Here is a 27,386-nt window from a genome sequence, read left to right as displayed (position 1 = left end):
AGTTTCTCAAGTTCAGTCTTTGGGACCAGGTTTACTTTACATCTTTAATAGCGACCTTGGCGCGTAAATTTGAAGTGTGCTGATTACACTTACAGTGGCCGTAAAGTCATAAGGCACAATTAAAACAGAAGAGTCTCAGAATAGTAAACAGGAAGATCTTGAGGACTGGACTGTCAGAAATAAGAAGTTCACGAGAAAAAAGGCAAGAGCTCTTTCTCTAAACTGGGAGTTGAAAAATGCCAGTGCAGTCCTAGTCTGTATCAGGTGAAGAATTTTCAGCAGAGATTAGAGAATATTAACACTGCCTTAGAAGACATGTATAATTTGTCATCCAGAATACGCTGTACAAATCTGAATTTCAAGCAGGAAAAATGCAGAGAAGGACCAACAGAATGATTAGAGCAACAGAGCTTTTATCTTACAGCGGGAAAATAAGAGAGGTCAGCCTGCTCGGACTAGAAAAATAATGCCAAAGAAGGGAAGAATAAATTTGTTGTCATCTCAAGGGGTAAACACTGAAAAGAAATAGAGTTATTTTAAGATATAAACAACACGGCTGTACCAAGAGCAAGATTTGTAAGCTCGCCGTGAATAAATGTAGGTTGGACATTGGAAATGTCTTTGTGTAGCCATCAGAGAAGAGAGCTGCTGAAATAACGTCCTAGTAGAAGTAATGGTAACTAAAACCCAAGCCCTTTTAAGATGAGAATTCCTGTATTTATTCACAGGATTCCATAGTGTCATTGTATAATTGCCTGTCATTTTAAAGAATTCAGTGACAGAAGTGATACTTTTAGCTGGGTAGCAACAGCATTAAGCAAAAGGAGAAAGGAAAAATGTGAGGATGCTTAAGGAAAAAGGTAGGACATAGTAGCTATTGTTGCATTCTGAAAAACTGCATTTAAAGGTTTAATTTGACACTTAAAAATAAGCAATGCTAAATTTACAGTTGTTTGTGCAGTCCTAATTTTATTCCTTCAGATGTTTATTCTGTACCCTAAATAAGTCAAAAGACAGGAGGGGCGGATAAAAGTTTTGGTTACATATTTAATGACTATATAAGAACACACACATGCAAGAAACAGATGGGAAGTTGTACAGACAGCTATAAATTTGCAATGCCCTAGTTTTCTTTTGTTCAGTCATGCAATCTCAGGAATGTGGATTTTTTTTTTTTTTTTTTTTTGCCTGGACTGATTTTTCAAAGAAAATAAGTGTTACGTGCAAAACATCAACTTCTTCATTATGCTTTAACAGCAGGATTTGAGACATAATTGCATGCTTTAATGGCAGAACTAGCTGGTTGCAGAAAACCACTCTCTCTCAAAGGGCAGGCAGTCATCCAGGTTCAGCTGCTAGGTTTATGTTTCAGTCAGCAAAGGGGTGAGCCTGATCTCCTTCTCTTATAGACTCTTGTCCCGTTTGGTGTCCCCAGGGGAAACAGCAAAGCGCTGAGGACAGAGAGCTCTTTTCTTCAGAAAAACCAGCCAGAGCTGTCCTTTCCTGTGCCTTCCCAGGGTTGCTCATCATAAATGGCAGTATATGCCTGGTTTTATAATATTTTAGTGTAAAAATACTACTTTATGAAACAACCTAAATTTCCATAAGGGCTGAGCATAAGGGGGGAAAAAAAAAGCTGTTTCAAGGTCCAGTCTCAGCAAAACTGAAACAGAATTTCATAGAGTAAAAGCACTTCTGGAAAAGAACGGCATTATATTGCCAACTGTCAGCAACCTGTTGCACATATTGCAGGTATGAATGCCTGTTTGAAAAAAAAAAAAAAAAAAAAAAGTTGAAATTTCAGAAAGCTTCAGGCAAACTAAATTCTATATTTGCTACTGTCTTTACAAGATTGTTATCATATAAATCATGGAATACCATCTCTTGAAGTTCTGGTTTGAAATCATGCTTTCCATGTCTTGCATAAATAAATAAACATGGTGACATGACAGATGATTTAGGGTCCAGGACTTCTGGGTTTTCAGATAAATTCCATTGGAGTAACTTCTATCTGGACAGATTTTACCAGTATGATAAGTAAAATGCTCTTGCCTTGCAGTGAGAGTCCACATACCTATTTAGCATTGAGGTGATTTTCTGCCATGACATTTGTGGCTGGAGGTTCTTGATGTGTTAGGATTTTTTAAGGCAATAATAGTATCCTCTCAGGTCACTTTCCCCTCTCATACATTACCCTATGTCTTCAGACAAACTCGATCGCCCTCTATAAGGCAGAGCATTTGTGGTGGCTTCAGCATTCTTTAACAAAACAAGACTTCACTCATTTTGTCAAGCTAATTTAGCCCTTTCAATAGTTCTTGTCTGTTTGCCTCTCTTCTTCACTTACTTGCCTTTGGGACTGAAGTTACCACAATTGATGTGAGAAGTCGCCTGTTGAATTATGATCATCCAGACTTTCATCGTTTCTAAGACCATCTCTCTGGTCCCTTGGATGCATTTGCTTCTGTTGATGGTTTCTAAGACCTTTGAGGTCTTAGGCCATTATGAATCCTTCTCCGCTGTCTGGTTGGCCCCTTGATGTCAAGCATTCTGTTGCCATCCAGTTTGGGCTCTCAGCAGGAGATCTTCGTGGTGTTGAGGAGCCATTGCCCCAGCAGGCAGTTATACCCTCCTCTCCCAGCTGACAGGTGGAGGAGCAGATTGTATTGCAGGGATTCCACACGAGCCTAGCTGGGTTACGGTGCTCCCAAACATACTGTAACCCATTCCCCAACTCAAATACTTCTTTTGGGTTCCCCAGACACATGATGAAAAGATGTGTGTTTTGCTACAAATTATTTGGGGAGGATTGAGGACCACCCTACAGATACAAAAGCATCCTGCTTTTTCACCTCTTTACTGGTTAAAAAATATTCTCCACTGCCCATCCTTTCTTTCCATTTTGGCAACAGCAATCACTTTGCCATGTAACTAGCAAAAGTTGCTGCGTGATTACAGATTTGCACGGTCGTGTTGTAGACTGACTTATTTGCCTTAGCCTTGGCATCACTGGAATGAGAGCTTTCCACTGACATTTTGGGTATTCCTTCGTCCCCTGGAATGTGTATCAGTGATCCCTTGCAGGTTTTTTGGATGCTCACAGTGCGTCATTGGGGCTTGCTGAAGATTTTAGGACACTTCTTAACTTGATTGAAAGTGTGGCACAAGTTAAAGCACGCCATCACCTTTAGGACAGGTTGCTGCTGGCGTGACGCCATGCCATGTCTCCCAGTGTATAAATAAGACCAAGCTCAGATCTGTGAAGCTACCTTAGAGGCCACAGCCTATTGCACCTACCTGTCTTGCTGGGTCAAGCAAAGATACTCGATCTCAGGCCACACGACTCAGTTTCTTCCTCATTTCCTAACACCATTATCATTGGTAGTTGCTGCTGCTTTAGTCAGGAGTAATCACTACTAAGATGAATAGTTTTTCCATAGAGGCAGATGTGGAGGAAGGATGAGACCCCATTTTGGACTTGAGGACTGCGTGTGTTCATACATAAGCTCAGTTCAGGATGGTGGTGGAGGAGATCGACCCAGCTCTACAGAGAGAAGGACTTTTGTCTCTTGAATTCAAGGATACTTTATTCTACATCTCAGTCAAAACAGATAAGAGGAGGTATGTCTTGTGGTAGAAACAGACCCATTCCAGTTCAAAAGTCAGTTGCTTGACTTCTGTACAGATCTGACCTTTTTCATAAGGTACCTGGCCATCATAGTAACCCCACTTGGGTGAAAATATCTGGTTTTGTTACCCAAGTGACTGAGTAATTAAAAGCAGGTTAATCATTCCCTTCAGGTTAGCTTGGGGCTTTTTAGCTTTGGACAGTTAAACTGAGGTGACATCCTGCTGTCTTTTGGGAGCAAGTCTTCCAGACCTACCCCCTGAGAAAATTTTGCTATCCTACACCAGCTGTTTTCTCACATGAGGCCCAACTCTCATTGTCCAAATGCAAGGTGGTCTGTCTACATGTGACAGCCTTCTCCAATATGGCTTGTTACAACTTTTGCCTTAATCCTTCTAGATGTTACTACATCCTTTGTATTCCCTTTCTCACCGGATTGCATTCTGTCAGCGCTTAAGTTACCTATTTCATCTTTCATGATGCTGTCTGCTCCACAGTGCTGATTAGTACGGAGAAGTTGGAAAGTCACAGAATCACTAAGGCTGGAAAAGACCTGTAAGATCATCAAGTCCAACCACCAACCCAACACCACCATGCCCATTAAACCATGTCCCGCAGTGCCACGTCCACACGTTCCTTGAACACCTCCAGGGATGGTGACTCCACCACCTCCCTGGGCAGCCTCTTCCAGTGCTTCACCACTCTCTCAGTAAAGAAATTTTTCCTAATATGCAGCCTAAACCTCCCCTGGTGCAACTTGAGGCCATTTCCTCTTGTCCTGTTGCTAGTCACTTGGTAGAAGAGACCAGCACCCACCTCACCACAACCCCCTTTCAGGTAGTTGTAGAGAGCGATGAGGTCTCCCCTCAGCCTCCTCTTCTCCAGGCTAAACAACCCCAGTTCCCTCAGCCACTCCTCATAAGACTTGTGCTCCAGGCCACAAGTCGTTGCAGCCATTCCTGGTGTACTTCCATGGGCATTATGTCCCAGTGACAACTGGCATCACTGCCATGTAATCAAAGAGTCACCTATCGATGTTCTCCAGGAACATCTGAGCAAAGACCTCAGGCTCCTGAGCCGTAGGCTGGAGAAGTGACTGCGGATATCCTGAGACGCTCAGGCTCTGTGACAATCCCTGTTGATTCTGCTTAAGCTGAGGATCAGTCTACAACACTCCCTGTAGGATGCCTTTCTAATTCACCAGCTGGAGGAAGCTGATGGTCTTTGGAAGGTGAAGGCAGGGGTTACAGGCATAATTCTGATCTGCCTCTGAGCAAGGGGTTTGTGTTTCCAGGATCCATTGAACTTGTCGGCATGGGAACTCCGAGGCTCTTCCTCTCTTCAGGAAATTGTGAATGCCTGTGGCACCCCTTGGAAACACCAAGGATTTGAAAAGGCTTATTGACGGTCAAAGTCAGAAAACTTAACTGTAACCAGAATAGCCTTCTGAGGCATAATCTACACGTGCCTCTGCTTCCTACCTGCCCTGCTTTTTTCTGTACCATAACCTATTGACAGATTCTTGCTGCAGTCATCCTAAATCTCCCATCCTATATGACAGGAGAGTCCAAGATTTTTCTGTAGTCCAGTGTGCTCTCGATTTGGAGAGAAGATTGAGAGAACCAAAGATAGAAGGCATGCTCTGATCTGTATGTCCATGTACCGGCACAGCACAGGGAATCATAACGCTGTCAGTGGGCACTGGTAAGGCTAAAAGAATACAGCTTCATGTGCGTATGGTGCAAGGTTTCTCTACGTTCAAGCTTGTGTGTGGACTGCACATCTTGAGGCATTCCAGTTACTGGGAATTAGTTCTTTCTTTCACATGCTTAACATGTACCACTGAGAAATATGGCAAAGGCATAAAATAACTGGTAATACGAAATCCATAAATGGTTAAAAAAAAGTCCCATGGAATTGAAAGACTAGAAAGACCACTAACAAATCAATCTGAATAATTTGCTTTTGGAGGTATTGTAGAGGTTAGATTAATAAGCAAAATTATCTATACAGATGGCAGCCTGTGCGGATTTATAGCACCCAGTATTTTTAGTAAAATACACCATCCCTTATATGTAAGAATTTTCCCAGCCATTAGCTGATAGTATGTACAGTATTGACTGACTACAGACAGATTATTTTAGGATGAAGTTTTTTGCATGCTTGTAAAGTTTCGTGGCAAGAACTGTCCTCGGAATCCGGATACAGGTTTAGCTGTTTTTATGTGTGTGACAATTCCAAAGCAGAATAAGGCAGGTGACTAAGGTTTCAGCTGAGACATTGTAAGGGTGTGAGTAGATGCTGTCTCCATCCCAAGACTCTCAGTAAGCAGCTAAACAGGCAAAGATGAAGAAAGAAGAATAATTACTTGTTTTCGTGAGAAGTATATAATAACAATGTACGTTGATGGAATGGTTCAGAGAGTGTCTTGGAGATTCTCTTCCTCAGATTTTATATGAGTTAGAGCCTAGAAAGTAGTATTATAATTATGAATCCTTTCTTACTTTCAGGCAATTTATTGCTAGGTTGACTGTAGTCTTAAAGGAACACATAAAAAATTAAACAATGTTTTCCAGATAATTTCTGAAATAGATATATAAATATTTATCTAGAAGTCTGAGGATTTGTCCTTATTTTCAGCAGTGCTAAATACAGCTCTCATTGAAGTCAACTTTAAATCAGTTAAAATCTCTTTTTAAATGGTACTGGTTTAGCTTTGCAATTTTGCACTATGATGTGAAATTGCTTCTCATCTGCTCTCCCTGCCTAGACTATAACCTGTCAGCCCCATTAATACTAAAATACCTGGATTAACGTGTGACCACTATAGCGCTGTAAAATGGCCTTAGATGGTTCTTTGCTTGGAAGAATACTCCCCTGAAAGGTACTGTGTTCATAGGAGCTTCTTTACTTTAGTCAGCTATTAGTAGAATCATAGAATCGTTTAGGTTGGAAAAGACCTTTAAGATCATCAAGTCCAACCGTAAACCTAACCCTGCTAAGTCCACCACTAAGCCATGTCCCTAAGCGCCTCAGTAGAAGTAGTACTTCACTAGTAGAAGTGCTGTGATTGATTTTACAGCCTTGGTTTCAGAGAAGAATTCAGTGAGATTGTCACAATATGCAGGGGTCACCCATCCTTGGGTGGTATAATTCCTTGGGATGCCCAGTAACGTTAGAAGTAGATACAAGTAAATAATTAAAGACTTAATGCCCCAGCAGGCTAGAAAGCAAGAGAAGGTGTCACAGTTTCTGTAGGCAATGCATCACCAGAACTGCCTGAAATCCAGCTTCTTTGGTGGGTAAGAGTAATACAGCTGACATGGTTTACCTGCATTCCAAAAGGCTTTTTCAAAAGTTCTCTGCTAAGGTCCTTTAAGGCTATTAAGCAGCTACAGCATAAGCAGCAAGTACCTGCGTGGAGGAAAAAAAATGGTTGTAGTGTAACAAATAGGGTAGAGGTAAATAGTCAGCTCTTGCAATGGACAAATGGTGGTTAACCAGCGGTACTCTCATAAATTTCATATGTATTTAGAGATACACGTGTATAGATGTGTATAAATGTAGAGTATGTTTACAAATGTGTATAGATGTGTATAAATGTAGAGTATATTTACATTTTATATTTTAGTATGTGTATATATGTATATATAAAGAGAAAATATATACATACATACCCATATATAAATGATCAGGAAAAGGGCAGGAACAGTAAGGTAAGTGTGCTGATAATAACTAAAAAAAAAAGCTATTCAGGATAGCAAGGATGAAAGAAAGCTGAAAAATTACACAAGGACCATATGAGGTTGAGTAATTGTGTAATAAATTACTAGATTAAATTCACTGTAGTTAAATGTAAAGTGAGGCACCTATGAAAAAAATTATTCTTAACCTCATATATAAAATGATGAGCTCTTAACCGACCATTGCAACTCAGGAAATTGCTTTTGAGATTATGAAAATGTCAGCTTAGTAGCAGTCAGGAAAAACAAAGTGAGAAAGAGCAAAATAGAAACCGTCACTATGTCACTGTATTAATCTTGTCTGCACTTTCAGTGCTCTGTTCAGGCTGCTCCTCTTGTTTCACAAGGATGTAGTAGAATTGGAAATGTTGCAGAGAAAGGCTAGAAGGAAAACTAAAGGTATGGAAGTTTCCCTTCAAGGAATTGAATTGGATAGCATTCTTCAGTGTGGAAGAGGGACATTTTAGGTAGGATACAACAGATTTACAAAATCACCCGGCGACTGGAGAGAGTGGATAAGGAAGCAGTTGTTCACTCTCTTCTCCAAGACAAGACCTAGAGACTACTGAGTGAGTCTAGTAGGAACCAAGCTGAAAATGGAAAAGAACAAAAAAAAGTGGTTCTACACCAAAGAGGTAATAAAGAAGTGGAACTCCTTAGCAGAGGTTGTTTTGGATGCTTAAGGCTTACACAGGTTTAAGGAAACACCAGATAAGTACTTGGGAAATAAATCTGTTAAGAATTACTGACCACATTAAAAAGTACGTCTAGTTTGGGAGAAGCCTTGAACTCAAAAAAATTGGAGAGGGGTAAAGAAGCTGGAAAAAGGTACCTCATATACTTGGCCTGTTCTTCCTCTTCCCCATCCTTGTCTGGTTTTGGCCATTGCTGGAGACATGATACTGGACCAGACAGAACTTCCATCTGGTCCAGTGTGGCCATCCTTATCATCTTAATTTTGGATAGGTAGAAATCTGTATCTAATCTCATTGATTTTGCAGTAAAATTTGTAAATTTTTTTTTTACTGATACTGGTAAAATGGCCCGTTTTGAAAGAAGTATAATAAACATTTCTTGATGGAGTTTTCCTTACCACGTGTGTGGCTGAAGCAGAGAGTGGTGCTTTGTTCTGTTGGCATCCAGAGCCATACTCCCTTGAAACAAAAAGATTAAGGAACTTTTTTTGGATATTTTCTGCGGGGGCACACACTGGGACGTGCTCGTGTTTTTCATTGTAGTATTCTAAGGCTCCCCTTTCAGAGTCATGAGACCATGGTTAATCTGAGCTTCTAGCCCATAGGAATTACGTGATTAATTGCTTTGATAATTTTTAAAGCTCAAGTGCAGCTTCAAACTTCAGAGCTGTAAAAATCCTCTGCCAAAGCAAAGGGTGGGGTGCAGCTGCAGATAAGAGTATGTTATTTATGTCAAATTTGAGAAATGTGTAGCTGTATAATAAAAAAACCCATATGTAATTGCATCTTCATATTATAGACAGTTTTTCTACAGGTACCTCCTTCTTATATGAATAGTCTTCCAGATGCTGGCACAGGGCCATTACAGCTTCCTTTAAGGGCTGAAATAGTGAATCTCTTAGTTCAGGGATTTATCTTCAGGCGTGGCTACGTTTTCATTGCCTAGTTGTAAACCCTTTACTTGAGGATCACATTCTCAAGCACCTCAGTTACGGTGGCCTGACAGCACTTCCCTAAACCCAGAGAGTTTGGATAAAGATGCAGGTTATTTGAGATGGTGGTACCTGGTTTTGTTCTAAGATCTTTTCCCGCTGTGCTGGGTGGGATCAAAGGACATCAAAACCTTGGTTGACACCCCCCCCCCCCGCCTTTTTTTTTTTTCTTTCGCTTGTAAAGAACTGATGTCGGTCACTTTAATTTTATCCTATAATTGAATGTGTTAATGTGTTTATATTCTTAGCGTTTCATTAGTTTTCAAGAGGATTACTGTACTCCTGTCAAGGTAGGTCGTTTTCTCACAGGAATTGGATAAATTATTCATAAGAAAAATTATAGGCCTCAACAATAGGAAATATTTATGAGACTGCTTAAAGACAAGCTAGCTTCTGCTTTTCTCACATGCTTGGGATATAGCAGTCTCCTAGCCACCCTTCCTGCAAAGATTGGTAAGGGATAAATTGGTTTTTTATTTTTATTTTTTCCTCCTTTCCTCTGCAGCATTAAAGCTGGGTCCAGAAGCATTCAAATTTGATGGTGGCGTAGAGGCGGTGGCAGTGCGGCAGAACGAGAAGTATTACATCCTAAGACCAGAGGTGATTGAGACCTACTGGTATATGTGGAGATTCACCCACGATCCCAAGTACCGGCAGTGGGGCTGGGAGGCAACGCAGGTAAATGTATTAATTATCTGTCAGTAAATTAATTCTATGTATTTTCCTTTCGTAGCCACTTGAATCTCGTGGTACTGAAGCACTTCAAATGGTAATTGATTTTCACGAGTTCCTGTAAACCAGGGTACATGGGGGTGTGCGCAGTTACTCCTGTTTTGCAACTGCTGAATCAGATGTAAAGATGTTTAACGCTGAACACGTTTCTCAGCTGATAGGTTTTAGGCATGGAAATATAATCCAGTGGTCACGACTCCTACTGTTATCAGTAGTCCACAGCCCTCAAGAGAGGTAAGTTATTCTGGGAAATGAAAGTGTATTATAAATAACTTTGTTAAGCACGTGTTAGCACTCAGTTGAGATTAAGAGACCAAACTGTTCTTATGGTTCCTTCTTGGTCAGCTATTAAAACACAAGTGGTAGGACCACAGTTCTCAGATGATTTGTAGACTAGATAGCGTGTACATGTGTATATGTGGGTTGGTATCACGGCTCTTTCTTTTCTTACTTGTCTGATAGGAAGGAACAAAATTTGCCAGTCAGTTTAGGTTTACTCAATTATAACATCATAGAACTAAACTGGAAAGGGAAGTGAGTAAGTAATGGCACATAAGGCAGAACTTTAAAATACCTTAGCAACAATTTTTGAGATTATTCAGTTCTTGTATAGCTGCTTTCCTGGGCTTAAATCTAGTTGTTGTATGTTTTAATCAAATTCCGAAGTGTGAAAAAGCTTCTGAGTCTTTCTCATTGGAAATGCTTGTACTGGTCTACAGAAGCCCAAATTCATAGTAAGACTCTGAAGGCAGATCTGTGCTCATGGCCTTCCTTCACTCATCCTTTGTACATAGATGGATAACTCCTTTCTCTGACAGTCATGCATTACGGGCTATATGAATAACTGGGCCTCATTTTCACATGACAATATAATATTCTAATTGTAAAAATTATTTGTAATACCCAGAAGACTTCTCCTTTTAAATGCTTCATAGGGCTGAACTTGTGAGCCTTTTCTGGTGTCATGTTTCTTGCTGCTTCCACCTGCTGGTCTCGTACAGGGCTCGTCCAAAACTCATTTGCTGGCCAGGCCATTTCTGGTCACCTGCAAGATCTGAGTGGCCGTTGGATTACTGCAGCTCCTCCACTTCCCTGCTACAGCTTCAGCAGACTTTGGAAACACAGCTCAAAGCCAGTTTCAGAGATGAGGATAAACATTAAAGCTAACAAGGCACTAATGAAATATTTTGAGTACAGCCAAAGGAGATGAGGGAAGAGCAGAGGAAGAGACGAACGAAGAGACTGGAGAAACTTTATTCTGCAGGTGAAAATCAGTTTTGCTCCAGAGGCGAGAGACGCAGAAAAAGTACTTGGAGCAAGCGGTCTGTTGAGAAGCCTGTATTCATCAGGTGGAAGATAGTGAAGGCAGGTTCGGAATATATAGCTGAGCTCATCCCTATCCTTCCCTCAGGGCAGTTACAATGACGTAGAAGACACCGAGTATTTTAAGATTGTGTCTTAGTCTTGGTTAGGTTTTGCCTTGTAGACTGTTTTGTTATAACCAACATTATGTTATTCTGGGGGGAGGCTCCACATTTGTTGCATTTGTATTCCAGAATGCATTGCTGCTCTCTCAAACATCAAACATGCAGTCACATTGTTCCTCCTGCCCAAACTATGCGTGTTTCTACGATGACAAAGAAACAGATTTAGTAACCTACTCCTTGCCTAGTGTGTGTACTACAAATGCTTGCAGATCTAACACCGACTCCTGTCAGAAACTGTGGCTGGATGATCCAAGCTGAGATTGGGTCCTTTGTACTAGGTTAAAGAATTTACAAATGTAAATTTTTTCAGGCCAGGATCTGTCTCTTAAGCACACTGCAAAGCATGTCCTTGAATTGCATTTTGCTCAGTTTTCTCCATGTGCCTTCATCTCTCGGTCCCCATTAATGCTTTCGAACCAAACCTTCCTTGCCTCCGGTTTTCTCTGTGTGCAGGGCAGGATTTTATTTGATCCTTCTGTCAACCTGCACCGAAGTTGTTTAAATCAAGGAGCCCATGTGCTTGACTGCCTCTGTACTTACAGAGTCCCTTTTTTTGCTTGTTTCCTCAATGAAGAGTTTCTTTATCCAACATAGCCATAAAATGTTTTTGAACTCTTTGTAAATGGCTTTGCATACCCCTCCCTCCCACAATTATAGATTTTATTCCCCCCACCATCATCCTAACACAGAAGCTTGGGAAGCTTTTTGTTCCCCAAGGTTTTCTGTTCCCTGCATATAGATAATAAGTTCTTGTGTTTACTTCTCACACCTACTCACTATTTGCCCTTCTTCCCTACCGCACACGGCTTTGGTTGTGTTTATTTCTCCATTTATAAATGGAGATGCTGGTATGACACACACAGGATTTGGCTTGCTGCTCTTGTACAACACTGTCTGTTTTCACTTTCCTTTTGCCTTTCAACCACTGAAGCATACTTTGAAATCTGTGTTACAGACTTCTCGTGTTAAATGATAGTTTCTTCATCAGAAGTCTAGTAGTTTTTTTAAACTTTTGGGGAAACTGAGTTTTGTTTCCGAGTTCTGAATGGTCTTGGGTTTCTACATTGAACCTGGTGTAACGTGGTGTTTGATGACTGAGTTCTTGGTGGTCTCCCTTGTTTGCTGCTTCGAATGGATGAATACATCCCTACCGGAATGGATTTGGGTTAGTTCACCAATGTGTTAGAGGTCTGCTTCTGGGATTTTAAGAACTTTCCAGAGGTGATCCAGGATACATTGCAGAACTACCTGGCTTTTAAGTACATTGCATTACTTAAGTTTCTTTAGCACTCCCAGCCCAGGTCTCTCTCTCTGCCTTTTATCAATGAGAATTTGCACAGAGGGCTAGATTGTGTGTGCAGGCAGATCTTTGTACTGTACTTTCTTTATCTGTTCACCATTGGCAGCTTCTTTTTGCCTTTATCATCTAGATTTTTGGACAAAACTTGGGCATTTTAGTGCAGGTGGTGTGCTTTCACCAAGGCCTGTTTTGTCGCATCTCTCCAAATCCAGTGTCTGGGGGGAAAAACCAGGAAGTTGAATCTTATATTCCCTCAGTGATCATAAATCCCTGTGACAGGGTCTCTATCTCTTTCCTAATAAAAAAAGGCTAATTCTCCCTAATACTATACTTAGCACTAGAGACAGTGTTCATCTCAATTGTATCGGGCCAGCCAAATTGGATGATGGGATGCTGGGGGGCTGGCTGAAGTATTACAGAAATAATCATGCAAGATATTCAGGGTAAATACAGAAAATTACTAAAATCCTTTTTAGGCTAATTATTTGAAAGCAATAAGAGCCACCACTTCACAATAGGCATATAAAGCCAATTACTACTCTAAGCTGTGTGGATGAAGGGTTCAGCTATTTGTTGGGGACTTCCGTATCTGACTAAGCAGGATTGCACCACGGAGGCTGCAGAGTTCGTTCAGAGTTTCTGCTTACAGTGAAAATAATGTACAAGACCTCAAGTTTGGGCTAACGTCAGGCAAATTGAGGACTGACAGTAAGATGGAGTGGAAAGACCTATAGCTCTCTACTTAGTGAAGCAAAGTAGACAGAAAAGAGCCAGGCGTAGTTTGGAGGTGAAAGAAATGTGGGTTCACAGTCCATGGGTTGGAAGCTGTGAGTACCATGGAGGGGTGCTCTGGGGAGGTAAGCTGGTGAAGAAACTGGCACGGTTTTTATGAGCACATTTTTGGCATAGTCAAGAAGAGTCTCACAAGCAACCACAAAAACACCCTCAGTGGAAACTGAGGGAGCTGGGGTCTGATCTAGAGGCGCTTCCGATTTCAGTTCCAAAGAACTTAAATCATCAACTCTGACCTCCCTGTATGCCACAGGCTCTGAAATTTCACTTTGCATCATTTTTGAGCCAACACACATGTATTTGGCAAGAAGACACTATTGCATATGCTTCTGTTCTACTCTTGATTTGAATAAAGGGAACTGGAAAATCCACTTCTTTTGGTAGTTTGTTCCATTATTGAATTACTTGTGCTGTTAAAAATATATGCTTTATTTCCCATTTGAATTTGTCTCGTTTCAGCTGTCAATCACTGGATTTTCCTATGACTTCCTATACCATATTAAAATGTCTTTTATTCCCCCATGTTTTCTTTCCAGAGAGTTTTCAAAGAATGTAATAAGCTTATAGTTAGTTTACTTAAGGTGCTAAACAAATTGTATTGTCTCCCACTGTAAAGCATTTTCTCCAAATGTCTGCATCCACATCAGTTCATCATCTCTTTAAAAAATTAATTCTAGAATTGCATATTCCAGTTTTGTCTTTCCACGCAGCCCTGTGCAAAAGTAAAATTATATCCCTGCTACTCTTTACTACCCCTGTGTGTGGACCTGCCACAGCATCCTAGCGGGCACTCGCACTGGATTGTCTCGCGTGGCTACTGAATTCTTTTAAGTCTCTCTACTTTCCAGGCTAATCTTGTTCTGCAGTTACACAGCCTTTATGTCTAGATTTAGGATTACATGCCTGGTTAGATTAAACTCATTTAGTTTGGACCCCAGTTACCGCCAGATTGCACTGACTGCTGTTATTTACCTCTGTCATTTTTGCCAGCAGCTGTGTTGCAGTGATTGATAAAACTTCAGACTGCTCCTGTGGGTTTCTGTGAGAAGCAGCTCTATTTGTTGATGATTTTACATTGCCAGTTTGTTCTTAGAACCCTGTCAGTCAGTTTTACATCAAGATAATGATATTGATATGGTATAGTGCTGCTTTGTCTTATCATAAAGCCTTACGGTACCACGTCAATTGCTTTAAAACTTTTAAGTTTATTGCACCTCTGCAGTTACCTTTATTTGCCAATTTGTAGACCTCAAAGAATGAAATCAAGCTTGTGAGCAAGACAGTTTTCTATAAAACCATGCTGATTGGTGTCAATTATCCTCCTAGTCTTCTATATTTTTTGCATGTGTTTCCGTAATTGTTTGTGACTAACATCAGGTATGCCATCTTAAAATTATTCAGCCTGCCAGTGCCTCGTAATAGTAGCATTACCTTGATACCCTTCCAGTCATCTAGGACTTCCCTGTACTCCAGGGTGCAATAAATTTAGCATTATTTTATCAGGGAAACTGGTCTTCAGCTCTTGAGTGAATGAGTATTCAGGTGGCAAATCAGATGCCCCTGCACCAAGTACTCCGAGATCTGTGTGAAGTCAGAACACTGCAAATTTCAGGTGCCTTTTTAGCAACTTGTCCACAGCACCAAAGTTTTCAGACAGTGTCCTGAAGTTCCGTACGCCTCTGAATCAAGGACAATTTGTTTATCCATATGCGGATGAATAGCTGTACAGCAATCTCTCGGAGGAATTTTTCCTCTACAGTTCATTACTACCTGCAGTGTCTAGATCTCTGCTCAACTAGGATAAATCCTCTGTCTATCCTGAACTCTGGTCTAGCCAGAGTCTGTCTCCCTAAGGAGAAATTTCTGAAGATACAAGACTACCTGGTAATTGCAAGGGGAAAAAAAAAATCAATATAAAACACACATTTTCTTTCTTCAGGCTTCTAGGCCTGCTAGCTTGCACTTAGTTATCCAAGCACGAGACCTCTGCAGCACAGAGCAGGATCTCAGTGCTATCTGTTATCTACAGTCTCCAGAATAAACGAGTTGTGTCTCTCATGCTGACTTGGGGATTTAACTCTCGAGGAGGAAGGAGGCAATGCCCTGACAGTGGTACCATTTATTCCTTCTTTTCATTTTGCCACAATCACTAGCAAGTTTCTCCTGTCTGAGCGGTGGCACACCGTGTCAGGATTGCTGAATTGTTGACCAGAGGAACACCAAGATCAGACTCTGCACGCTAGAAATTCTGGCAGGACTGTAACCATTGGAGCTTTCCCCTCCGTCTTGCCACGCTCCAGAGCAGAGACAAGGTTGTGTTCTGCAGTTTATAAAAAAAGGGTATAGTAGCAAGACGAGGCACTTCTTTTCCTGCCTAGAAAGCAAAAGTGCTTTGGCTCTTGTTTATTCATATCACACCTGTCTAGCGGCAGTAGGACTTCTGGGGAGGAATGTGCAAATGGTTCCGTAAACAGCGTATGCATTATTTCTTCAGAAGTCAGCCAAGCAATTAATTTTTTCTTTTCCTTTCTTTTTTTGTTTGGCTGCCATGCGATAGCTGGTGTCGCTTGTGGTGTGCAAGAGCATGCGGACAAAGAGGTGGTCATGCATGTGATGCTGTTGGGCTAGAGGTGTCACATACACCTTTCTCTCCAGACTGCAGAGAAAACCTGGTCAACCCAAATCGCAACATGTGAATAGTCTAAGTGTAGCCCTAACCTGCACTAGTAACCAGATCTGAAAAGAATTCATCCAGACACTTTCTCCTTTTAGGCTCAAGTTCCGACAAAAAAGGGAGCGTTTCCATCCTAACTTGGAGAAGGCTCCACTTGAGATAAGGAGTTACAGCCAGAATTAGATTCTGCCAAGAAATACTGTACCTTTCTTGGCATAAGCGCAGGCCCCAGAGCCACAACCATTCCAGGAACATCCTTTCGTTAGTCTCTCCTCTTGCTTCTTTAAAAATCTTGGTCTTCAGAAATTTGAAAGAACTTTGTGCAGTCTGGATTATTCTTTGGTCCATGAAGAGCCTCACATTTCCACGGGGTAAGAGTGTGTACTAGGAGGAGGTTAGCTGTAGTACCTGATGTGCTGTGACTTACTGTCCTTGGTACCTTGCTCATTTGTCTTTTCACTTTTCCTCCTGATTTCAGTGATGGCATCTGCCAGCATTCTTCATGCATGTGTCCAATGGGAAATTCTGCTTTGTTTCCCAGTATTTCTAGTATGCAAAGGCTATAGTAAGGAACTTGTAGAGTTAATTTTGATTGAATTTGTTTTCTCTGCATAAAATGGGACATCATTCAAAACTTACTTGCTCCCCTGCCTTGACTCCCCTCAGCTTCTGTTGAGTATAACTAGCAAAAATCAGAATTAACGAAAATCTGGGCCTAAAGCACCATGCAGAGAGAGATTTCATACAGGCTAACAGGCTGAGTCATAGATTACTGAACTACAGGTAGCAACATTCAGTAGTCGGTAATGACAGACATCCTGAGCCAAACATTTTCCTTCATCACTGTGCCTTTTCTCTCCCTGCATGAATCTATTAAAAGAGTTGGTGTCTGCTGAGGAAGCACTGCCAAAGCAGCAGGGAAGCACAAATAACCTGTGAATCATTTCAGAGTCATTTCTTTGGGGCCGGTTTTAATGGCTGATATCCTTGTGTGCTGTAAGGTCGTGCGTGTGAGTGGAATAATGAAAGCGTAGGCGAGAGGTGCTCTGAGCTACTAACGCGTGCGTTCCAGTCTCCTCCTCTTCCATTGTGCTTTTTGCAGTACTGTGTTGGAGTTGACTAGCTGGGTGATTTGTGAATCACAGATACGTTGGCCCCATTCTGCATGGAATGTTTATGGGTTTAAACTTCATGCTCTAAAGAGCCCTTCTGCAGTCCAGCACACAAGCTGGCTTGAGTTTCAACTGTATAAAGGGGAAACAGAGAAGAGCACATGTAGGAGATGGAAGTGTGGGGAGAAAGCAGGAGCTAGAAGAGTTTATAAGATTAAATCAATAGTCCCTAAAGATAAGTACAGTATTTTATTCCTACTTTCAGTAAGTCCCTATGACTAGCTACTAGTCACAGAGTTTCTATGACTCTTCAAACTCTTCCAGCTGCAAAATCCAGGGATGTTTGTCATCTTCCTATGCACCTCATAGCATATGTTGCATTGATTGACTGATGGATGTTCTACTCTGTGTTACCTATGAGGAGCCATAACAGCTCAGAGCAAAAGTCTACTCCGTCCATGACCTGTCATCAATATCAGTCAACAGTAAATACCCAGGAAAGAAAGTATTCTTCCCCAGAACGCTTTCTTAGCACTTAGCAGTTTGCCAAATGTGGTGTCGTTAGTAGCCCTGGAGGGATTTTACTTCTGTATGTGTCCAGTGCCTTTTTATTATTTTTGGTCAGCATAAACTGTTAACTTCCCCAGCATCGTCCGACAAGGAGATTCACAACAGAGTAATGCGACACAGAAAGAGCTACCGCCTTTGTTGATCAAGCCTGATCCTTTAATGTTTCCAAATCTCGTTCTACAATTAAATTCTTCTTTTCTTTTCCCTTCCGCTTTGCAGGCAATTGACAAGTATTGCCGAGTCAGCGGTGGCTTTTCTGGTGTCAAGGATGTCTATTCCTCATCTCCTACGTATGACGACGTACAGCAGAGCTTTTTCCTTGCTGAAACTTTGAAGTAAGTTCTCTTCACTCTTGCATCTTCCTGTAAAAGCTAGCATCTAAATTCTAGAAGAATGCGATGGCTCAACAAATAATCACTTGTCTTGTCAGGGTGGTTTATGGTTTGGGCTTTCTTTCTTTCACAGCTTTAGGGTCTCGGATCAGCCCATTTTACCAGCAGAAAATACAAGCGGAATTTCCCATACAAGAAGCTTATGCTGAGAGAGCTTTAGTTTTTAAGACTTCTATTTGATTTCTGGCATCACAGCAGGGGAGAGGTTATCTCCTTTTAAGTAATTCCCTTTGCAAAAGACTTTTTCTTTTAGATACACTGACTTGACATGTCTTATACAAGTACATGCCATGCTCTGGTATTGTAGAACCTGTTTCTCCTGCGTGTGTCACTGGAAGGCAGTAAATGCGTGGAACAAAAGTCCTTCGTGCCTTTGGATGATATTTCTGTATTTATCCCACAACATATTTTTCTAGAATGTTTTTTGGTGTAAGCAAGAATATCAGGCATATTTTGTAATCTCTTACATACTTAAATATTTTCAATTCAGTGAAATCAGTAGGACACCTGTAGCCCACCCTGCAGAAGCTAATGCACTGTGTTGCATATTTGGCTCAAGGTAAAATGTTCAAAGTGATTGGTCTTCCTCCAAATTTCTTTTTAATTAATAACAAAAAATACTATATTAGAATATGCTATACTAGAATATATGGAGATGATACATACAATAAGAAAAACTAGTATAAAGATAGGAATATGTTATGGGGATTTTATTAAGAGGTCCAATTTTAAAACTGAGCTAGCACGTCATGGCTACTCGTCTCCTTCATCATTGACGCAAACCAGCTGTCAAGAGCTCGTCACGGTTGTGATTGCTCTGGGGTTTTCCCTATGAAGAAATGTCTTCTGGTGTGTGACAATTTTCTTGATACTCAAGTTACAACAGCAAATTTGGTAATATAGTTCTGGCATTGAAATCTACCAAGATTCCTGTATTGATCACTTCCCTTGTGAATTGCCTACTTTTGGAAGAAAAGTGTCCAAGTTGGCTATATTCCCTACGCCCCTTTTTTTTTTCTTCCTGCATAACAGTTTGGAGACTGGTTTAGCTGGTTAAATCCATAGATAGAAGCCACTGCTGGCAGTGTGAATGAGGCCGGAGCTGCTATTAGGAGACGTAGTTGTTGCCTCTGCTTATGTATCTGTACCACTTTCTGCCAACGTATGATGGAAGGGATGATACATATGTTGTTGCACAAACCTGTCAGCAACAAAGACTCATTAAGGTGCCCTTCCTGTCTTTACAACCCAGCAATATGACAAGAAAACAGTTGTGACCATTTGGCAGTCTAGCATGGCGTGCAGGCTTTGCAGAAGAAACAGGGTTTCTGTACAGCAGCGGAGTTTACAGTATCAGCAATATCAAATTTTCAGGGTTTAGCTGTAGGTGATGTATGTGAAGATTGATTTTGTGTATTGGGAGCTCAGAATGCAGCGGGGAGAAAGCAGGTCCTGAAAGTGGCAGTGACTGGTGCCTACTTCAGGCACCACAACATGTTTCACTGGCAAGAAGGGGCTCTGAGTTCATCACGTGTAAGGGAAGAGCCTGGCCGTTCTATCCTCCTGGCTCCTTACCGAATTCCTCTACGTAGTCACAATACTTTGTTTCCCCATGTTATCATTATAAAAAGAAAGTCAGCCACTGCTACCTCCTCCATTGTCTTCACTAATTATATTTCACTTACTCCTTCAAGTTCATTTTCTGGAGACTAAAAGCTATACTCCCAAAGAGAGAGGCAGCAGTTTCCAATAGGTCCCGTCAGAGAAGTGATACCTCCCAAGGAGCTGATCTTAGATGACTGATCTGCCTATAAAAGCCAAATCAGAGAATGAAGTCTGCTCCTAAGGGACTTCTGTGGTGACAAGGCTGACCTTTGAAGTATCGCCAGAATCCTGTCTGCATCTTAAATAACCACAAGGAGATCTGAAAATGCACTGATGCATCACTTAGTAACCGGATGTACTACAGTGCAAGCATTGCAAAAGAAGGCAGTTCTGGGAAGGAACTCAGAAACTTTTATTGGCTTTTGGTTTGGGTCATTTCCCGCTTGTGGGAAAAAATTGAAGTTTTATTGGAGAGCGGGATATTAGAAGTTGATGTGATTGGCATAGCCAAACCAGAAACTGGTATCACCTTGAGATAAAACAGAACATAAGGTGAGGAAAGCTCAAATGACTATGAAGAAGGGTTGAGTGTGATGCCATGAGGAAGATGAAGACGTCCCTCAGAAGAGCCGCATAAAATGTCTGTTACGGAATGCCTGCTGTGATCTTTTCTGCTATGGATGATGACTTCTGCATCTGCATTCCCCTCAAATTCAAAATTGATACCTCTCCCAAACGTGCATTGCTGCTGCTGGGACACTCTGTCTCATCAAAGATACTCAGCAAATTATGAGAGTTCGGGCAGGGTGAGTGGCAAGAAGATGGCTGCTGAGTGGGAAGGAGCAAGACGTAGAAATAGGTTGCTTGAGTTATTCAGAGGAAAAGTGTGAATCAAATGAGGAAGGTGAATTTGAGTAAGATGAAACATTGCTGCTGTGGTGAAAAAGAGTTTGGAGAGCTGCAGAGGGAGAAAGCAAGGTAGGAGTTAGGAGGAAAGGAAAGGCATGACACTTTAAAGATGAATAAAAATGTAGAGAAAGAGACTAGATATACGGGACAAAACTGAATCATCTCAGCAAGAAATTTTTATCTGTAAACACTTAATTGGTGAGGAAGGGAAGATGAAGTAGAGCTTCACTGACTGGGTTGTGCTGTGGATACAACTGGCAAATAAAGGCAATGGGAGAATGATCGGGCAGTGACACATGACAGTAGACAGTAGACACTACCAGCGTCTAATTGAGAGAGAGCGAAGTAACAGCAGCTTCAGCAGAGCGAAGGCAGAACAACATGAGTGCACATTCTGGATGTGACAGAGCCCACTAATGGGAATGACAGCCCTTCCTTGTCACGTGCTGCAAGACCTGTCATTTTCTGGATGGCAGGAAAGATGTTGTGCTTGCCCTTGCACAATCAGGTTTTCTGGAACAAGGGAAATGCCTCTTGAATTTTAGCAATTGAGTTTGGAAGCCTTGACAAAGATGCCTACCACCGATATCTCCTACAAAGTATAGCACAGCCACATTCAAACGTGTGTATTAAGAAAAAAGAACCAAGAAATACTCTTCTTCCACGTATGTCCAGAAACCTTAATTTTGTTAGACGCTTCATTTGCTCTGCATTGCTTTATAATGTACAACATTTATGAATCCCCTCTGCAGAATATGTTGGCCCATTTCCTCCCACCAGAAGCTGGACCAGCTTCCAGCATGGTGATGACAAGTCAGATGTCTGGCATGGCTTAGTGGCTTCTCTTGTGCTTCCTCGAAATCTTTGATTTGGATTTAAGAGGATTAGTCATTTCCAAGTGGCTTTACTCCATTAAGAAGAATTTTTTGCCAACTTCTTCTCTGCTTCCCTGTCCCCCAAATCCTTGTGCTTGGTGTCTTGATGTTTGTTTTACATTGCAAGTCTTTGAAAGGAGTCTTGAAAAACAAAAGTTACTTGGAAAAATTAAAGTGCTGTCTTTATAACAACTTTTCATTGAAGGGCTTGATCATGATAAAAATGACTCTTCAGATCATTATAACAGGGAAGGTTGTGTGGGTGTTACACAAAGACTGAAAGCAAGTAACTTGTTAATAGCTTTAGCTGCTGACTTGGGGGGCCTGAAGCTGCTGTGTTGCCCCTGCCTGTCTGTTGCTCTGCTTTAATACCCACCATTTTGTCTCTCTGTCTTGATATCTAGGTATTTGTATCTGCTTTTCTCCAATGATGACCTTCTACCATTAGACAACTGGGTTTTTAATACAGAAGCTCATCCTCTGCCTGTTTTACATTTAGCCAACACCACATTGTCAGGAAATCCTGCATATCGATAAAAACAGCTCTATGAAGAGAAGAGAGACTGTTTTCAGCTCTGTTTTGTTTACATGGACCACTTGAGACTTTAAGCAGGAGAGGAGACAGACACTTGGTAAAACTAGACCTCTGAGTCAAGCAAGTACCGGCGTGAGGAATGAAGCTCTTCAACATATAGATAAGTTAAAAGTTCTGTTTTATACATGACCAAAACACGTTAGCGTGGTATTTGCAGGACAGAGACTTCATGCGCTTTGAACCCTAGCAAGACACGGAATCTACTGTTCAATATAAACGCAGCAGCATAAGGAAGAAGAAGCTTTCCCGTCCAGGGAGAGGAACTTGCTGCTGCTGCTGTTGGCTGTTGCAAGGATCAACACACCAGTCACCTCTTCAGATTGGGTGGGTTCCAAATACCTAGATTTTATTTTTCTTCTTTTTGTGTTTGATGATGGCATGAACAAAGCAACAACAAAAAGCAACATCACTGCACCAGCAGCATCAGGATTTGAATTTTTTTCTGTACCTGTCTGAATTTTCTAAGGAGCATCTGTTTGTCCAGACTGGCAGCCATTCTCAGGGCCTCTAAGCTATGAAAACTGAACTCTAAACTATAAAAACTATTGCCTCCTCATTTTCCCTTTTCAAAATAATGCTGAAAGATTTGTGTTGTATGCTTATGTCCAACAAAACAATTAGTAAGCATTTGGTTTGTAGTTCACAGTCAGCAACGTGGGCTTAGTTCATTTGGCAAGCTACAGTCACGGAGTCTGGAGCGTATTGCAGGGGTAGCAAGGAGCCTAAGTTTCCCTTCCTCACAAATCCTGTCACATGGAAAAAAACATTCTCTTATTAGTCCTGGTTATTTTAGCTAAATAAACAGAGATGACAACATGAGAAAAACAGTCTCTCATTATTTATATAACAGGATACAGTATATGGCACTTTAAAATGCTCCCCTTGAGCTAAGCAGCAGGAGTTTCTTGCTTTATATTTTTCCACACAATCGGGATTTTTCCTAAAAGTTAAATTTCATTCTTTGGATGCTATTTGTGGAACCTTCCTTGCAGGTATGTGTATGAGAGAAGCCCAAAACTGTCTTTGATTTAGTTTACAAAACGCCTTTTCTTCTTGGTGCTCCAGTAGAAAGCCAACATGATCTTCTTTGGAAACAACAGAACATACGAGTGGAAGAAGAAACTGAAGAGTCTCTTCTTCCATCAGTTTGAGAAATGAGATGCTGTTACCTGCGTGGGCTTTTTCCCCCGGGTACTCCTAGGCTGGGCTGGACAGTATCACTTAAATGGGATCTGCTTCAGTCTTCACTTACTCGCTAAAAGAAGTTTCGTCTTTTCAGGTATATCTCACTCTCTTTTTTTTTTTTAACCGTTGTTCCAGAAATCTTACAGCTCAAATTATTCTTTTTATTCCCCTTTAGAGCTCTCAAATCCTTTTGCCATGGGGACTGGCCCCTTTGCTGAAAAAGAGCTGTGAGGTGCTCCTTTCCCTCCCAATTAGCGCACAGGTTGAGTCTTTAAAAAATCTTGTGTTTTCATACTGAATTGAGTGGAAGAACTCTTCAGTGAGCTACAGCAGTACAGCATCAGATCTAAAGGGAGTGAGTGCTATTTCTCCCCCTCAAAAAATGTTTATATATGAAGTTTTATATATACAAGCTTTTTTTCATCATATTTTAATATATCTGACTGTACATTATAGAAGAATTTCCCCCATAAAATTTTCCTTCACTCGTCTTTGACACTAACTTAGACATAGAAATCATCACATGATCTAAGAAAAAATGCTATCAGGTGCTTTTCTTTCCAGACAGTTACTTTAGTTTAAGAGGAGGCAGACATAGAGCTTGGAAAAAAACTCCAATCGCAGTATTTTTACCTTAATACCAGTTACTTAATTACTGTAATTTGCAGCAGTATCTTAAAAATAATTTGGGAGCTGATAAAGTAATTGATACAGTAAATAATACTGATCCATGTAATTGTTTATTTAAAATTAGAAGTACCTTAATAAATGGATTCTTCTTTACTAGTCCCACATTAATTTATTTTTCAAATCAGTATTCAGCGACTTACTGAAGAGCTAGTCATTTTCATTTTCCAAAGTCCAGATACATTGTGTTTTCAAATTGAGTTTTTCCCATCCCATGAGAACTCTTATTTATTTAAAACTGCACTTGATTGCTTTGTTCTCCAAAATCTCTCTGGGTACGAAGGAGAAAGAGGAAAAGCAGACTCCCCTGTTTAAAAAGAAAAAAAAAAAAAAGCAAAAGGCACTTTCCACCCCATACACCCATCCCCATACACTTCCTGATAAATGCAGATGTAGAATGGCTGCCAGTCTGTTCAGAGAAAGGTCAAGGACAGAATTCTGGAGTCCCAGAAAGAGCAAACTTCTTATCATTGTTTGCTGCTCTTCCACCCCCTCTCTTGTGAATTAAAGAGGGACCCCTCAAATTAATTCCTCCGTGAATCCCAATGGGTTAACTCACTGCCACAAGAATGCTTGAATTGAGGACCTAAGCCATTTCATGTTATGGGATGGTATTTTTCTCAAAGCAGATGTACAGTACTGCTATTTCTTCTTTGTGTAGACAAGCAGCAGGTACCAAATAAAGGACACTTGTTTCTCATTTTCCAGTTACCCCAACAGCTGTCAGTTTCTGCTCTTTAAAACACAAATTATCCTTTTCCTCCAGAAGCTACTGATGTGCATAGTCTATCAAAAATAATGCATTTTATGGACTAATTGCCATGTCATTCATGAATCTCTCCATCCTGAGATTTCCTAGAGCAAGATGAGTTTGGAGGTAATGGGTTCTGAGCGAGGTGGGTGCATAATAACCAAGCACCATGGATATTGAAACTTCTGACTGAAGTGAGGTGCCCTCGTTCGGAGTCCTTCACAGAGAAGTAGGTTCTGATCTGCAGAATGGCGTTATGTGCAACCCAAAGTTCCAACTGTTTTCCCTCTGGGTACATAAGGTACAGTAGAATATTGCCATTTTCATTCTGTTGCTGCTGTCTTACATACTTTCATGAAGATAGAGTGTAAATTTAAGCACAAAATGACTTTTTAGTCGTAGTTGTTTCCGAGTCTTGCACTGTATTCTCTAACAAAACAATCCTCGTTTTCTTTAGGTAGCTGTCCCATTTTAGCAATTTCTGCAATACCCTCTCCTCTTACAGGATGAAATAAAGAACAGAAAATCATGTACGTTTTTGGCACACTGGATTTGGGCAAGAGCCTGGAAATCCCAGAGTTGTCTATTTCCTGTTTGCATGCAGTCAAAACAAGGATGTTCAGTTCTTTTTCTAATCCAAGCCTCAAGCTTGCCTGTTGGTCAGGATCTGCTAGCAATACATTTTTTTCCTAACACTCCCAGCTTGACTTTTCAAAGAAGCCAGATTTCTGCAGCTTCCATTGACCACCCTGGAGCTGGTGTGTGTCCTGCAGTCAAGAAGTCAACTTCTTAGCTTTGTCCTCTAAACAAAAACAAACCCCTTGAATGATATTCTGGGTGTTTATTTTGCCGCACAATATGGTCCTTAAAACCGAATGCTTAAGAAAAGTATGGAAAACAGTAAGTATGCTGGAGTAGAGGGGAAAAAGCAGGTAATTCCCTGTGCCAGTCACACCTTTGAGGCTCCTTTAGCTCCCTACTCCAAATTTGTGGATCACTGTCTTCTACCTCCCAATCACTGACAAATTTCCACCCAGTATTTTATGAGATTGGAATGTTGAGTATCCAGGTTCTGAAAAGTGAAAATAGTTACCCACTCCCTGTAATACCATCCTTTGAGGTTAAAGGTCTACCCTGTGCTGACTTACAGCTAAGCAAAGCCCTATCAGGCTGTCTTTTATGATCCCCTTTTCTATCCCTCAGGAAATTATATTACAAACCTTCATAATGTGACTCTCCCTAGTTTGAATGGAGAAGTGGTTAATAGCATTGACATTGACAGGATCAACAACGTAACCTGGCATCCACAGAAAAAGGTGAGGCAGTTTACATCTCAGGGCTGTAGGAACAGGCTTATAGCAAATTGAGCCTGTTACGTACATTAATAAGTCTAGTCCATGATTTTAAGGGGACAAATAAGAAACAGGCTTCTTGTTACCAGAGAAAAATGAAAGCAAGCTTTTGATCCACACCATAGTTCGGAGATCTGTTCACCCTGATAAGACACCCCTCTTTTGCTCCTTGAATTTTGAGAAACAGTCTTCTGACTTAAGAGTTTGAGTTGCCATACAAAGAGGAAACCCAAGCTCTTTTGCAAGTTACGTGCGTACAACTGTAGCAGAGATGATAAGCACTAGTTGCTTCAGCTAACAAACTGCTCTGTAATTGCCCAGGAAAGTTGGGAACCACCGAAGTCGAAGGAAACAGCCTGACTTGTTATGGTGAATTGTTGCCTTTAATCCTAATCGCTTGGTGGAAGTTGAATTTGCATTCTGCCTTTATTCTTGCTTTGTCTAAAACTGACAGATTATTTTCCCTCCAAAATAATAAAAGGGCAAAAGTCTATCTTCTGATCTGGAAACCTTCTGCCTCTGACCTGGAATCCTGCATATGTACTTTTTACAGATTAAAAATAATATTGTATATAAAAAAGATTGAATAAAGAATGTCTTTAAGTGAAAAAGGTGCGGTTTGTGTCCTTTGCCTCCTTTAGCAACCTCCTGTAGCACTGGACTGTGAAGTTGATCCTATTTCATAGGCTTGGTGGTGCTGCAGCTTTTCTTGCCCCTGCAGCTCTACTGGGGACTTTGTCAACCGAAACGTGTATCAAGACCCCCTATTGCAAAATTAAACCCCCGTACCCCTTGCTTGCTTTTAACAGGTCGCTGTAGTGCTCCAGTTTTTCTGAACATGTAGCTGAATGCACAACAGTTTGAGGCTGCTTCTGTGTGCTGTTGTGAAAGCCACCAAACCTCCCACAATTTTGAGAGTTCTACCCTTTTGTTAAATTTGTGTGAAAAGTGGCTAAAAAGTTCAAAGATTCTCAGTGATGAGGGTAAAGGGGGCAGGCAGACAGGCAGTGCTACTAAATAAACGTAATTTTCTTAAGACACCAGGTTAAAACCCCAGCTTTTCTTGATACTAAATAGCCCGTGAATTGGGCAATTAAGTCTGTCCATCCATTCCTCTGGCAGGAAGACGTTCTAGTTGTTTAAATGTTGTTCACAGGGAAATTGGTAAGAGGAAACTGCTTTGAGTGTGCCTGTTTTCCCCCTGCGTGTTTAAATTCACTGGAACAGCTGCTCTAGCTCTGTTTTGCAGTACAGCAAGTGAATACCCAGATTTGCTTTCTGATTCACATTAACTGTAGATAATCCTTACT

At 41.0% G+C, this 27,386-nt stretch overlaps 1 protein-coding gene across 1 annotated transcript in view; it reads left to right on the top strand.

Moving 5' to 3' along the window:
• MAN1A2 (mannosidase alpha class 1A member 2) overlaps positions 1 to 26,679 on the top strand; it is a 144,930-nt gene extending 118,251 nt beyond the window's left edge. Inside the window, exons 11-13 of the mRNA XM_059836282.1 lie at positions 9,564 to 9,736; positions 17,945 to 18,060; positions 21,911 to 26,679. Coding sequence (XP_059692265.1) covers positions 9,564 to 9,736; positions 17,945 to 18,060; positions 21,911 to 22,043 — 422 coding nt within the window. The 3' untranslated portion in view covers positions 22,044 to 26,679. The remainder of the gene's footprint in view (positions 1 to 9,563; positions 9,737 to 17,944; positions 18,061 to 21,910) is intronic.
• Positions 26,680 to 27,386: the final 707 nt, after the last annotated feature.

Source organism: Gavia stellata, chromosome 1, assembly GCF_030936135.1.
Source record: "Gavia stellata isolate bGavSte3 chromosome 1, bGavSte3.hap2, whole genome shotgun sequence".
Lineage (NCBI taxonomy): Eukaryota > Metazoa > Chordata > Aves > Gaviiformes > Gaviidae > Gavia > Gavia stellata.
The sequence above is the reverse complement of the archived record's forward strand: the minus strand, read 5'-3'. Positions and strand labels throughout refer to the sequence as shown.